General features: G+C 44.7%; 1 protein-coding gene across 1 annotated transcript in view; it reads left to right on the top strand.

The window, feature by feature from the left end:
* The window catches only part of kcnh4a (potassium voltage-gated channel, subfamily H (eag-related), member 4a), a 50563-nt gene that overhangs the window by 26378 nt on the left and 8320 nt on the right, over positions 1 to 15865 (top strand). The window contains exons 5-12 of the mRNA XM_015362224.2: positions 4218 to 4461; positions 5116 to 5273; positions 6350 to 6557; positions 9138 to 9332; positions 9902 to 10101; positions 10955 to 11204; positions 12097 to 12311; positions 14368 to 14406. Coding sequence (XP_015217710.2) covers positions 4218 to 4461; positions 5116 to 5273; positions 6350 to 6557; positions 9138 to 9332; positions 9902 to 10101; positions 10955 to 11204; positions 12097 to 12311; positions 14368 to 14406 — 1509 coding nt within the window. The remainder of the gene's footprint in view (positions 1 to 4217; positions 4462 to 5115; positions 5274 to 6349; positions 6558 to 9137; positions 9333 to 9901; positions 10102 to 10954; positions 11205 to 12096; positions 12312 to 14367; positions 14407 to 15865) is intronic.

Genomic DNA, 15865 nt, shown 5'->3' on the forward strand with positions numbered 1-15865 from the left:
TCAGTCGGTCTCTAAATAAAACATAATAGCTCTTTTAGCTTGCTTTTCAGGCAGGGATCTCCATTTAAAGGTATTAGCACCTCACTGTGGGTCTCTCGTCTGTGTGTCTTATCACGTGTGCGTGACAGAGGAGCGGGGTAAATTCACTTTTTTTTCTCCCACTGTGCCGCAAAGAAATTAAATCCAACAAATCCGTCTGTAGCAATTAGTGCTTCTACATAATTGATTTACTTCAGATTATAATGAAAGCCGATGTTTGGATGTAATTGTCACATTGCATGGATTTTTTAAAGCATAATTGCACCGCATCCTGAAATAGGCTGGGACGATTGCCAAGCCTCCACTTCTGTCAGTGTCGTGCAAGAGCTGGGAGAGCTTTCTCTCCCCCAGCCCGGCTTCACGAGGGCTGCACTGTCAATAAGGGAGTGCTTTGCAAGGGCAGGCACTGATTAAGTCAAAATTGCACGCTCACCGATATGAATGCTAATTGCACGTTGCCGGAAAACTGGGCACAATTCCCATGTGCACAATTCATTCACCTGTTTATTTCAGAGGAGGGGGGTGATACACCTCAGAGAGGTGGGAAGGGGGGTGAGAAGAAGATCAAGGCTGTAATCCAAGGTCGGGATCAATCCCAGGTGGACCGTTATTCAGCAGTGCGGAAGTTCGAAGTGTGGAATTTCCCATCTGACCCCCGAGCCGAACCCACCCGTGCTTGTGTGTTTCATTAAGGTCAGTGACACGACAGAGGAAGGAAGACAGAAGAATGTTAAGTATTGAGAGATTGCATGTGTGGAAGGGGGTCATACGAAAGAACCATCATCGACCACTTCGGGCCAATATGTCTTCACCAAAATACGTTGTCTGTTCATACTTACACCTTTGATACGTTGATACTGTTCTCCTGAATTGCACACACGTTAAATTCCAGCTGTTGATCAGACTGAGCGGACAGGTGATGACTGTTACCAAAGTAATGAGTGGACCTGAGTGAATTGCTGTTAATTAACAGGTGTTAACTATTTTATACTTGGTATTTGGTACACATATAAAATAGTTTGTTTTTCATTTATTGGGTTTTCCTGCTCAGCTTGATAATGGAATGAGCGTATTTAGCTTAGACCAATGTTCATCGGTAGTTGTGTTCAAAGGACAATGTCGTTGTCTTTAAGTGTTTCAGTGCTCCTGGGACCATATGGCCATGCTAGTCTAAGCCAAATAGCGCCTTCCCTGCAGAAAGAATTGCAATGGTACACATCCAAACAGATGTTTCTCAATTAAAGACCATGGCAAGTTAATAACCAGACAGGCTGGATGGCTCAGGCTTGGAATTTAAAAGATAAGCGCATTTCTGCCTGAAATATGACGTCATTCTAAAAGAACACTAGACTTTTTAGAGTCCACCAGTCTGTTATTTTCTGCAGGCTGAAGAAGCTCATCAGTTAAAGAGAAGTGAGACTCCACATGTTCTTATGGAGAGCTGGCTGACAGAGGAGGTGTGATCCTAGGCGTGACATCTGTCCAGTCCGGTCAAGAACTGGAAAGTCACCCCCAGCCTAAGCCAATCAATTACGAAGCTAGGGCTAAAATAGGAAATTGTGAACTATGACTGTGTGCAGGTCCGAGAGACAATTTCAGAAAGTCGGAGCTGAATTGTGAGTACTGCCCAGGAATGCGTAAATCAGACGATGCTCACAAAACATAACCTGTGGCCAATGGTATCAAGTTAACAGTATCAAATACCTTTGTTGAGAAAGAACACAAATAGTCCCAACCATACTTTGTCTTGGACATGCTGAATTTAAAGGCCAGTATTCATTCTCACTGACTCACTGACTTTTCTTAGCAATCATAATGTGTTACAAGTAACATAATAGTGTTTTGGACTTACTGAAGATTTTCATATATAGTGCAGTCGTAGTATAGTATATAGTAAGCTTCAATGCTGTAAATGCTTGGAGATTAGTTATTTTTAGTTTAAGTTCATGTACTAATTTCTGGGACTAGCAGTTTACTGATTGGATATCTATATGTAATTGTACTGTAGTTCATTACGTTCTGCTGAACACTATTACAGCATTACTGCTCGCAGTGCCCTCTGAGATGGGCCAATCATGAAAATATCACAGGAAAATAGCTTGGTGCTTTTACACAACCAGTCAAAGTGCCAACAAGTGTGGCGGTAAGATGTCTGAGCAGTCCTGACAGTGCCAAAAAAAAAACAGGTCGTTTCACTCTTCGGTAATTCTTGAGTATCGTGTGGTGTGAAACTCCTGTCCCATCCCGGAGAAAATGACTGAAGCCCCTGGCCTTCTGTCTGACTGTAAGCTCTTTTCAGAAGGTGCCTGCTTCTGTCTGGCACCTTACAGGACAGCAAGAGAGCGGGTGTTTGAACTCTCCCAGTATAGCTGGGCTGCAGCATTTGGAGAGGAGCCTAACGAGGGAGCAAGATCAAGTCTGGCTTTTTTTTCCATCTTTGAAGAGTGTCGCCAGGAGGGCCCGGGTTAGCCACCTCATGCGCCGTGGTCCAAATTAAAAGCGGCTTTTTCTAACCGTCTAACTAACCCCTCTGAAATGTTGCAGAAGAGCAGCCGTGCTGGTCTGGGATCATTCTCTGTATATGGGCATTGCATAATGCTAAGACCTGGGCTTGGGAATGGAATGTACCAGATCTCGGGATCAGACAACCCCATCAGCCTTATCCACACCAGAACAGCAGGCTGGGGTGCAGGTCAGGGAAATGGATGGCGACAGAAGCACATGAGATTGTCGGTGTGTGCCACTGTTCTCATGTTCTAGGTTTTAAGTCCCTCGAGTGTGCTTGAGAGCAGGCAGTACTCCCCCCAGGCTATGCAGGATCATTAACAACATCAGCAGCGAAAACGATGTGGGATAGGATGAAAATTCACTTTCACTGGGTTATTACTCTGTTACTCGGGCTGTTTGTTCTGGGGAGACGTCCGGGATTATTGTTTAAATTCTCTTCCACCACGACACGGCTCCTGCACTGAGCCAGCAAGCTCATCAACTCATGGCTTTAGAAACTAGAAAAAGGCTATTTTCTGCCATTCTGAAGCCAGATTCGTCGGAAGGAACTTCCCTGCTGCTCTTTTCGTATACTGTAGGTGGTTATCTCCCTCGGCCGATGTCTGTAAAAAAAAAAAGGCCAGTGCAACCGTGTAATCGTGGTCTTCTGACTCCCAGCAGGAAAGAGGACAGCTGATACAAGAAATGAAAGAGATCAGATATAGAGTGTAGCCTATGATATCACCTTGTATCCAATCTCGTAAGGTCACGGAGGCTCAGCAGAGCTAGGCTTGGTCAGCACTGGGTGGAAGACCTCTAGGGAAAACCAGACAGCCGCTGTTAGTGGTCCTGGTGGACCAATAAGTGGAGCTTTTCCCTCTGGATCAAAAGTTTCCAAGTAGGGTTGTTAACCCCAGAGACCTAGCAAATTCTGCCGTGCTCTTGCGCAGTCTGTTTTACATAAGGTGACCTTTTAATTGTTGGTGGAGCCATTTCTACATGGTCTACTGTCTAGTGGTACAGCTGGTGCAGAAAGGCCACCATGCATCACCCAGTAAATGCAAGGATTTCTTATGATTAATACCTGGCTATTTATCCTTCATATTTCGGTGCTTCTTATTATTAGAAAATCTAAGTACTTGCTAGTTGAATGCAACAATTCAGTCTGACAGTAAAGAGGTGTCTTTTTAAGCTGAAATGTTCCACTTTAATCGTCATTCCTGTAGAACTAGGATTTTTTGGGGGTTTGTTTTGATACATGCCAGAGAGCATTACCACCCTGTAACCTGATCTGGTTAGATTTCGGAAGCTCAGCATGGCTGGACTTGGTCAGTACTGAAGTGGGAGAGCTCGAGGGAAAACCAGGCTGCGGCTGCTGTAGAACTTCCAGAAAAATGTCTCCGCATGTGGACTGGGTCCACTGTACTCGAAAAGGTGCTGTCCTTCAGATGAGACATTAAAGAGGTCCGAATATCTTAGTCCACAAAGCTCCTGGAGCACAGGGCGTTAGGAGTAGGGTTATGTCCTCGTTCCAGTAAATTCCAATTTGGTGTTACCCAGCATCCCCCATCTTGATCTGGCAGGTCACAGTGTGCTCGACTCATATTGATCTTCCCGGATATCTCAGATACAGGTCAGATGCAGACCTGAATTTTCACATACACTCACACTTCCTCCGTGTGTTTCTCCAGAATGTGTTTGAGAACAAGCCGTCAGTCCCGGAGTACAAGGTGGCCACAGTCCAGAAGTCGCGCTTCATCCTGCTCCACTACAGCATGTTCAAGGCGCTGTGGGACTGGATGATCCTCCTGGCCACGTTCTACGTAGCCGTCACGGTGCCCTACAACGTGTGCTTCACCGCCTACGACGACTCCGACTCCGCCTCCCGCAGCACCATCGTCAGCGACATCGTCGTGGAGATGCTCTTCATCCTGGGTGAGCGGCGACCGTTTCCGCTGCGCTGGAGACCAGACAGGAAGGGCGAACTCGGCGAGACCGGGTGACTGGAGGGCTACACCTTTGCAACACCTTCCTTTCCCCAAAACTGACACAACCAGCACTGAACCCATACAATTTTGGTGGGATGCAGTGTTAATCCCAAAGATGGCCGCTCCACACCATTGGTTTCTCAGCCTAGCACAGACACCCCATTTCTGAACTACTTGTCTGAGCCACCTTGTCTGAGCTAACTCCTCTACCTGCTTGTATCCGTCAGGCTGGTAACAGTGTGACTGCAAGCCATGTGCTTGTTGCACCCCCTGATCGAAACAGACAAGGTGACAGAAGTGCAGCCCCTCTAACTTGCTTTCGTACGACAGATATAATTCAGGAACTTCAAGTTGCCAGCTGTGCTAACAAAGCTAAACAATAAAGAGTCAATTCTGTGGATTGCGGCTCAGGGCAGGTCCAGCCTTCCTTGTCTTGGATCTCGCTGCTGCAGAAAAGGCAACTGTGTAGATGCAATAGGAAATAGGAACTGCAGACAAACTGGAAAAACATATACTGTACTTCTAGCATTATCTGTTATGTGGCATAGACTTCAGCTGCAAGCGCTGGAATTTCGATCACCATCGTTCCTTTCTCCTGCAGACATCATCCTGAACTTCCGGACTACCTACGTGAGCCAGTCTGGACAGGTGGTCTACGATGCTCGATCCATCTGCATCCATTACGCAGCCACATGGTTCTTTGTGGACCTCATCGCCGCCCTGCCCTTTGACCTCCTGTACGCTTTTAACATCACTGTGGTAGGTATTCGCCAAGCTAAAGCTGCATGCGTCCTCCACCATCTTCTTGTCATTCTTTCCCTTCCTCTCGGTCTTGTCGTTCTCTTCGTCTCCTTTTCAGTTTGTCTTGCACGGTTCGGGTAAACGCCTGCACAGTCGCTTTTTTAAAACCAATACCGTAGAAGACATTGACAAACCAGACACTCAAGCAGTAGTCTGTCTGCCGCTGATACTGAAGCTGTCACATTTTTGAGATGTAACTCGCTGCAGAGAATGGTTAGATTTCTCAAGAGCTCCAGTAGATCCAGACTCTCTCCTTTATAAATTGGAGAGTTAGCATTTCAGCAGTTTCTTTTCATGTTAAAAGTCAACACCATCTGAATCTCAGCTTACTGTTGCTGACATGCTTTTCTGTATATCTTTAAGGATCAAAGTTTCCTTTTGTACTGAGATTTATTTTTGTGCTTTTTATGCGACACATGAATTCACAGATTTGCAAAAGTACTTTTAAAGTGTTCTTTCTCCAGCTCTTCACCTTTTCCAACTTTAGATCCCCCCCCCCTGCTATTTTTAACCCAGAGTTGTTTAAACACATGGATTTGGACTTCCATACCTGCTTCTCCTCTTGCTAGATATTTGCCTCTAAACCGCTATATCCTCTTGCTGAAATGAAGCTCAGCAGGTGTGAGCCTGGGCAGTATCTGGATGGGAGACGAGGTGTTAATTGGACCAGTAGGGGGCGCTCACCCTGTGGCCCTAATGCCCCAGTATAGGGGGATACTGTGCTGTAAAAAAGGGCGCAGTCCTGTGGATGAGACGTAGAACCGAGGTCCTGACTCTCTTTGGTTGTTAAAAATCCTGGGGCGTTTCGCGAAAAGAGTAGGGGTGTTACCCAGGCGTAGGGGTGCTACCCCTGGTGAGCGTACTGGTGCAGTCTGGCTGCCATCATATTTTGCCGGTGGGGGGTACACACTGGTGGTGGTGGAGGAGAGTCTCCATTACCTGTAAAACGCTTTGAGTGGAGTGTCATATATGAGTAAGGAGGATTATGGTTCCCCCACCACCTGTGTCCTGTGTGCTCCTCTCTTGCCCGCTAGACTTCCCTGGTCCACCTGCTGAAGACGGTCCGGCTCCTGCGCCTGCTGAGGCTGCTGCAGAAGCTGGATCGCTATTCCCAGTACAGCGCCATGGTGCTCACGCTGCTCATGTCCATGTTCGCCCTGCTGGCCCACTGGATGGCCTGTATCTGGTACGTGATTGGCCGCAAGGAGATGGAGCACCACGACATCACGACCTGGGACATTGGTGAGTAGACTTCCCTCGCTGGCACTCGATTCTCGCTGGTCTTTTTAGTTTCTTTAAGAGTTTTATTTCAGAGTCAGATATCCCAAAAGTGGCAGAATCTCCCTCCACTGAATATCTTTACGTCTTCTGCCCTGCATGGGGAGAATGAGGATGAGCAGGACTCTTTTACTGGCTGAGCCTTTATCATTGTAATTATTTTATTTGATAATTATTTTCGACATACTGCTTGTTATCTGTAGACAGTGTCTCCCATTTCTAGGCAGTCATTCAGTTCTGCAGTTCAAAACAGCTCAACATCTGGTAAGGCAGTAAATTTATAGTCTCACTGAGACTTATTGCATTTGAGACAATTATGCTGTGAATTTCACTCACAGGGGACATTGACAATATTTTTTTCCCTTGTGCCTTTTACAGTGATGTTGATATATTTTCTGATTTCTGTCTTCACTATGCTGATCGTACGTTAATCCTAACAAAATGTCTTGTATAGAATTGCATTACATTGAAACGTCTCATAGTGCTTTGTGTTGGTTTTGTCAGTGCTTTCATTTCAATTTTAAGAATTTATTTTTTGAAAAAGACAAGTAAAAAGGTGGGCATCCGGATTTTGTGTGGCAGAAAGATACTGGTAAATTCTTTACAGCCCTACAGGGTTTATAAATTTAAATGTGTGGATTGTCAGTTTTCATTCAATGGCATAACTGCACATGGTTCTTGAAGTTCAGTGCAGGTTAAGAGAGTTGAGTTGTACCCTTTTCCTCCAGCTGTGACTGACTTAACCTTTGCTGTTGCACGAGTCTAAAGAGTTGCTAATTGCACAGTCTTGTTACATACCATCAGCACTCTGCAATTACAAGTAATCTCTTCATACTCAGATACAAAGTGCTGGGGGCCTTGTCAGATATCTTGTATTGTTTTCCAATCGGTATGTAAGTCAGACAGAATAATTAAACCCACTGGATGTTTATCCATCGTTAAGAAGGGCTTAATTATACCTGTACCCAGCTGGGCTTATCCATTGACACTCTGGCAAAGATGTGCAAGGCAATGTGCCAGCGTGGCTCTTAAACAAACTGTCTAATGAGAAGTGATCTCAAACACCGGCTGAACAGTTACGCACATCTTACCTTCTTAGTCGTTTGCTGAAGATTTAGCCCAATCTGCTACAAAAATGCTACGTTTTTTTTCCCTGCAAAAAACAAAAATGTTGGCATTTACATTACCATCTTGGCTCGTAAAAAATGCCAGATAGCTTCCTTAAAGGGCGCGTTTGACAACCATGAGTCACTCTCAGCATCTGAATGTTAAAATACAGTATTTAAAAAAACAAGTGTGTGGAGTGGATCTCTTACAGTGCACGCATCGCTGGTTGTTGGCTATGAAGTGTACATCCTTGATTTGCCCAAATTAAAAGTATAACCTAATCTTTTCCATAGCTATTTTTCTAATATCACACATTGTCACCTGGTGGTCAGACAGTGTAATTGCAATTTACTTTCTTTGAGCTGGCCAATATTTAGACCAAGGGTCACCAACCTTTCAGAAGGGGCGTTCCAAGAGTGAGTTCATGCACTTTGTTTTTACAGATTTGAGTGCCATTTCTACTTTTTTAATGTTGTAAATAGTCATATGTACATTTTGATTAATAACAATTTAATATTAAATATAATAATATCTAAAATTAATAAATATGTACATGTTACTATTTATTTTTATCCTTGCCCTCATTTTCCCTTTGCTAGCTAGCTCTAACTTCTGGCTCATGGGAGAGTTTAAAACTGCCTTTGTGTTAAGGCAGATCAAGCAACAAGAAAATTCACTGTTTTCACCACTGTAGTCATCACATTGTGAAGATCATAATTCAAAATCTTGGCACAGAGCTTTTCCGGATGAATAATCCAATGAAACTTTACCATGTGGCATGGATCCACCGTGTGGTCTGCAATGATCTTTACAAATCTCTTCTGTTTTCTGACAATATCAGGGGCACCATCAGTTTATCACAGACAATATTTTCTTGATGTCAATCATTTTCAGGAAAGAGGAATTAATAAGCACCTTAGCTATATCATCCTGTATAATTTTTCCATGCACGGGTTTTAGGCTGCACAGCGCTACTCGAATTCCATCTGAGTCACACCATCTCACAGGAATTGCTAATCGCAGTACATCATTTATATCCATACACTCAGAGCACAAACAGAGTGGACGCTACGTTGAGCAAATCCATATTCAGGTCTCCACAAGGGCTGAAATGAGCAAACCTCCTAACTTTCCACCACCGTCTTGTCCACCAAATTCAGTATGAAATGTGAAACCGGTGGCCTGGGTTGCAAGCTCGCCTATGAAAACAATACACTTGCCCCGGAAAAAAACAAAGCAGTGAATAAACCAAGTGAGTCTTTTTTTTTTCCATATGAAAGAGTTTTCATTTAGCGTGCTGCAGAGAAATCCAAAACGGGTATAGTTTTTATGGTTTTTAAATCCATTTCGTTGTGGCTTATCAGCCTCTTATCCCATTAAAAATCCCTTTGAGTGCCAAAATGGCTGACTTGGCCTCTGCTGACACATGTTTTCTAGGATGGCTCCATGAATTGGGAAAGCGCCTGGAAACTCCCTATATCAACAGCACCCTGGGAGGCCCGTCCATTCGGAGCGCCTACATCGCCTCGCTGTACTTCACCCTGAGCAGCCTGACCAGCGTGGGCTTTGGAAACGTCTGCGCCAACACCGACGCCGAGAAGATCTTCTCCATCTGCACCATGCTCATCGGAGGTGCGTTACAGGGACCGCCCCTGGCTGACGGCTGTTTCTGATCGAGACCTGCATGGAAAAAAACTCCAGGGCGGCACAGTGGGGCAGTGGTGGGCATCACTGCCTGGCAGCGCCAGGGCTCTGGGTTCAACCACGGCCCTTGATCACTATCTCTGTGGAGTTTTTGTTCTCCCTGTGTTCACATGCTTTTCCTCCGAAAGTCCAAACGTATACTGGTAGATTAACTGGCTTCTAGACAAACTGGCCCTGGTGTGAGTGTGTGCACAGCGATGGACTGACATCCTGGCCAGGGTGTATCCTGCCTTTCGCCTGTTGCTTGCCAGGATAGGCTCCAGCTCCCCTGTATTGGATAAAGCAGTTAGAAAATCCTATTATTAGATCATTTCCAAATTGTTAAGCAATATATGGCGGCTGAAGCAAGCAGGTCCATTGCACACGAGTGGTGGATTTTGTAGAAGCAAAAATATGCGGAACAGGGAAAGGAGTAAACGTTTCTGCTGTATGTGAACCAATCTGAGATGAGTAGCCGACGTGGAACTCCTCCTTGAACTCTGACCTCTGACCCCCAGCTCTGATGCACGCGGTGGTCTTCGGCAACGTGACGGCGATCATCCAGCGCATGTACTCGCGGCGCTCGCTCTACCACACCCGCATGAAGGACCTGAAGGACTTCATCCGCGTGCACCGGCTGCCGCAGCAGCTCAAGCAGCGCATGCTGGAGTACTTCCAGACCACGTGGTCCGTCAACAACGGCATCGACGCCAACGAGGTATGGGAAAGCGGTGACGTCTTTTTCCCCCAGAAAGCCCCAGTCGGGTGATCCCTATGCTACCAATCAGGGGGCTCCCCATGGATTCCACATGATGCATAATAGTACCTCAAAACAGGCCAGTGCTCTCACTCTCTTCCTTCCATAACTCCCAGCTTTGACTGAGCGCCCTGCGATACTCATCACATTTGTTTACTACATGAGCTATAAAACCCTATTTCAACTGACACTCATTCTCACCAAGGTCAATACAGCTTCATTTGTATAGTATATAATATATCCCCTGACTAGAGCCTTGAGCGTCTTGTGGGCTGATAGCCATTGTGGCCCGCTTGATTGTGGCTGGGGTTTGCAAAGTCAGAAAAGGTTTTCTGAAACAGAAAGATGAGAGTCACGCAAAATTCAGCCTTGATTTGTGTGTTATGTGTTTGCATGTACAGTACGTTTGCCAGAATATGGAAATAGGACTGGAGTATTTAGCAAGTCTGTATAGCCCTGCCGAGTGGCTTCTGACCATGCCATGATGTAGCAACTTTGGTGTTTGTTTATAACAGTAAGGTGCTAAAACTAACAGCTTGGTCATGTACTATTGCGCTCTGCAAGGACAAAATTGGACAATATCAAAAACATGGTGACAGAGGGTGAAGGAATCAGCAGATTGGGTGTGGGACAAACAACCCCACTGGCACTCCCTCAAGAATGTGGGTCCAAACATTACAAGCCCCCCTGACTTGGACAATCTACACTGCAGGGATACTAGAGACTGAGGGGTAGCCGTCGTGCATGAACACGCTGTCATTTCATCCCCCCCCCTCCCCTCTGCTCCCCTGTCCCCCCGGCCGGCCGTGTCCAGCTTCTGCACGACTTCCCGGACGAGCTGCGGGCCGACATCGCCATGCACCTGAACAAGGACATCCTGCAGCTGCCACTGTTCGAGAGCGCCAGCCGCGGCTGCCTGCGCTCGCTCTCCCTGCACATCAAGACCTCCTTCTGCGCCCCGGGGGAGTACCTCATCCGCCACGGCGACGCGCTGCAGGCCAACTACTTCGTGTGCTCCGGCTCTCTGGAGGTGCTCAAGGACAACATGGTCCTGGCCATCCTCGGTGAGTTGGTCCTGAAAGGTTTTCGGACCAAAGACAGGAAGACTGTCATATGGGCACAGCAGACCGGCTGCTGATGTACCACTTCCCTATTTTTTCCAATGTCCTGTAGTGCCACCTGGTGGTAGGATCGTGTCGCTTCCTCCAATGCACAGAGCACATGACTGTGTTGTTAAACACCCCCACTGTCAGGGAACTTCAGATGCTATCATCTGTCATCGCTCAGCACTAGCAGCAAGAGTTTTAATATTTGTGAACTTGTAAGGTTACATTTTGGTTGTGTGTGGAAATAAATAGAACACTACTCCTTATGTTGTGTTATGTTGCTTTAAAGAGCATAACATTATCGCTGTATCATGTCAGTTTCTGTTATTTTTATAAGCGGAATCCAAAATAACAAAAGTGTACAATAAGCATATAATTACACGTTTTTTTTTGTCTGATGCAGTTACTTAACCAGTCATATTAAGAAACGCGTTTGTGTTTCGTTTTTTCAAATGCAGTACCTTACGTTAATTCTGCACCTTAAACACTTAGGCCCTACGCATAACATGACACTTATATTAATTACTTACCCCCCAGATAAAAGCACCCTGCCATGCTTCTCCCACTTAATTAAAAGCCAGAGTCAATCTTAAATGATGACTTGTTGTATTGTTTCCATTTTAGCTGAATGTGAAGATTAATGTCCAGCAGATTAATGTCCTTGAATGTTATACTGTGCAATTGCTATTGAGGCGATGCAGAATTAACAGTGGCAATTAAGAAATAGTGTCCATTAAGAAATCAAACTACAGGTAAACGTGATATAGACTAGGTGACACAATGAAAAGGAATGCACACCTTATTGGTTTGGGGTGTGCTGTAGCTCCTGTGTTCTGCTCCCCCTCCACAGGGAAAGGTGACTTGATTGGGGCAGACCTGCCTGGCCAGGAGCAGGTGATCAAGACCAATGCAGATGTGAAAGCACTGACCTACTGCGACCTGCAGTACATCAGCCTGCGGGCTCTGCGTGAAGTCCTGGAGCTCTACCCAGAGTACGCCAGCAAGTTCACCGCCGACATTCACCACAACCTCACCTACAACCTGCGGGAGGGCAGCAAGGCAGAGGTGAGCCTTCCTTCGACCTGTTGCACATGGCTGAGATCGACACATCCATCAGTCCATTTGTCCATCCATTCCCCAAGCCATCTGTCCATCTAGTCAACTGATCATGTCAGTCATCAAGACAGCTGTCCATCCATTCATCATGAAAGCTGTCCATCCATTCAACGTCATCTGTCCATTTATTCATCCATTCATCATGCTGTTTGTCCCTCCATTCATTCATCATGTCATACATTCATCATATCACCCATCCATTCCCCAAACCATCTGTCCATTCCATTCATCCATTCATCACGTCACCCATCAATCAATTCATTCATCCATCAGGGTTTGAAGGGTTTTCTGAGGGAGCTGGATGAAGCTCCATAATGAAGTTCCTTTAACTCCTTTAAATTAAGTCAACGAGCACTCTCGGGAGTTTTCCCCAGTCTCGCCCTCCGAGGGTCACCCTGCCTGGAAGAGAGCTGTGTCTAGGAAAGACAGTTAACACAGCAGGCGATCCGGCTGGGAAGCAAAAAAGAAAATCATCCAAGTCAGGAGAGAATGTAAAGACAGATTACTAAACTGCAATAGAAATTTGTAAGCTAAATTCTGTTTCAAAGATTGCAGCACAATGGTGCTACCTGCTGGGCAGACTTTACAGCACTTTTATATAGGCTGACACAGATAAAGTACACATTTCTTTCCGTGTGGGGGTTGGAAGTACGTAAAAGCATTGTTTTTTGCCGAAGAGGCAGAACTTTATGAAAAATCGAGAGTGCTTGTAATTGATTTATTTCATTCACTGAGTTTTGAATAAATAGCCCACGTCTCCGAGAAAGTGGCTGCAACACAGGGTTACAAAGTGGCTAATCTGCCAGATGTTCATCTGACTAAGAAAGTGTTCCCATGAATTGAGGATGATTGTCAGATTGATGACTATTTCATAGTTCACAACCTGACAGCTTGTGCAAATAACATTCATATACAGTATAAGCCTTATTATCCAAAGAGTGGATTACATAATTTTTCACTTTCTATAGCATACAGGTACACAATAACCCCCCAGTGTTTGGACTTGAGAAAGCATGGGTAGCTGAAAAGGCACCGAACTTGTCTCGCAAGATGAATTCAATGGTTTTTAAAGTGCTAAGGAGTGCAATCTTTAGGCTCTGGAATCTGGTCTTTTAGTTTTGGGTACTGGGCTCCAGCTCAGGACTATGTGCAATGCCAGGGGCGCTGGCCCCCAGCCTGTGGGGTGGGGAGGGGAGGGGTGATTCACCTCTCAGACAGCACTACTGCCTCCTGTCGGATCCTGGACAGAGCAAGTGCAATGTGCACTGAAATCACATTGCATTGGGGTGCTCATTTGGCAGAGATCAGTGTGTGACATTGTATAAAGCAATGAAACGATTCAAGCCTCCACCTATCCTGATTATTAATATGTGGTATTATCTAGCATTTTAACTCCTGGTTCCTATGAATACTTGAATAAATCATGGGAACGGGTAAAGGTTTATTCCATGCTGAAAGCTAAAGGAAAAAAGACACAACGTTTCAGTTGTGGAGCCTTCTTCAGGTGTGTCTGAATAAGCCTTTACCTGTTCCTTTGCAATCTAAGCAACTACCTACTTGAATCAATCATAACAGATCCATCGATTTTTCTTGTTTTTGTCTCGTTTACTATTGTAAAGTCGCATTTCCTTAAGGGTGATGCAAGTTCATTTTTTAATGAGCTAAAAACGGCTGATTTTAACATTCTTTTTCTAAATGTAAAATTGAGCGAGCTTTCTCAGCTTTGAGAACTATAATTACTTCATACGATGGTTACACCCATGCAGGTAATTTTCTTTAATGGGCCCAAGAAAGATGAGCTCAGTGTTTTATATATGGGACCTCAACAGCAAGGTACCAGAGTTGATGATGTCGGTAATTGCTGTATAGTTGAAAAATGGCTTTTTAACTGCCCCCCCTTTGCCTCATTTTGTGCAACTGCTTGTTTGTTTTACCATTCTTTTATAACTAATGCTTGAGACATTCACAATGTGACCTTTATTTCTGGTACTTCTTTGTTTTTCAGGGTCTCTCAAGATTTGCCCGATCTCCAAGACTCTCTCAGGTACTGTTTTTTTTATTATTTTCTTTCAATTATATTCCAGTTTAGACTTGACAATTATTTTTTTTCCTTTCTAGTGCTGGTAAGCTTGTCTTCTGCAACATGCAGTCAGTACAGCTGCTTCCATTAGTGCTGGGATTCCTGTTGAGGAACAGATTTTAAATACTAACTGGACAGGGAGGCACGCAAGTTATTAAATCACCATGTCCCCAAATCCCTGCTGTCCTCAGACCATTTTTGTGCCAGTCGATAGCCCATATCTTCATGTTGTGAAGTAATCCCGGGTCTCTCAGCTTGGGTATATTCATTCTTGCATTTAAAAAAATTTTGAAGCTCAAACGCATTAACTGCCCTGGAATAACCCAGTTTCTCTACGCCCAATCCCAATCCTCGCCTCACTAAGGCAAATTACAGTTGCAAGATGAGTTCCAAAACTTTGTAACATAATATTTGCTCAAACTTTAACCTAGTGAAAAGAGACCTGACAGGAAAATCTTGCAGTTCAGGCGATGCTTTCCTTTCTCTTGAAGCATCATTTTAAAATTTCAGTTGTTTTTTATTGGAAGGTTTTACCTTTGGAATTCAATCTAATGAGAATTTGCCATAGTAACTCTGTACTGTAATTTTGCAGTTTTCCTGTGGCTGTACCGTGCTTTGTCATGGGCCTAAGCATGTGTTAACATACCTTTCTGCATTATGACATTTATGCAATGCGTTCTTTGTTCTTTGTTATGCTTTCCTCTCTCTTACCTATATATACGCCACTCATACACTTCATGGTATAGGAGTTATTTAAATAGCACCACAGAGATTTCTAAGTGGACAGACTGGGCCATTGCTTTCAAATGGAAGCATTTCGCAGCCTTTTTATTTTTAAAGCTGAGTTGCATATGGACACCAGGCTGAAGGTTCCTCTCCAGTGACAGAACACACTAAGAACAGACTGTACAGATTCTCTTCTTATACAGGTTGCCTAATGGACATCAAGTCCAACATATGACAAAGAATTAACCAGGAGTTATTTCAGTTAGCACACCAGTGCAGGGGGTTTCCAGGCTGAAAGGGCCTTTGCATCAGATTACTCAGCCTACAAAGAATGTCTTTATAGCAGTAATGGAGCTAAGTGCTGCACTTTACCTTCCGGCTTATGCCAATAATAAGAGGTATCTCACAAGAGTGGGCCATTGATGTGGGGAATTGCAGTCCATTAAGTGCCAAATCGAGAGAAAAGGAGCTGTACAGCTAGAGCATCTTTACTGGGTTTTCTTTTTTTGTATTGAGCTCAAAACGCCGTCCCACTTGAGAGAAGATATGGTCGTAGGCCCTATCGAACAAATCTTCAGGAGCCTAAGAAATTATCAGTGCTTACGTTCTCAGTAACAATTTGTGCTTCCTGATTTTTTTCCCTCACTCTTAATACCAGACTCTTTGTCCTCATGGGTTATACATGCTGCACGTTTGT

This window comes from Lepisosteus oculatus, chromosome 28, assembly GCF_040954835.1.
Source record: "Lepisosteus oculatus isolate fLepOcu1 chromosome 28, fLepOcu1.hap2, whole genome shotgun sequence".
Taxonomy (NCBI): Eukaryota; Metazoa; Chordata; class Actinopteri; order Semionotiformes; family Lepisosteidae; genus Lepisosteus; species Lepisosteus oculatus.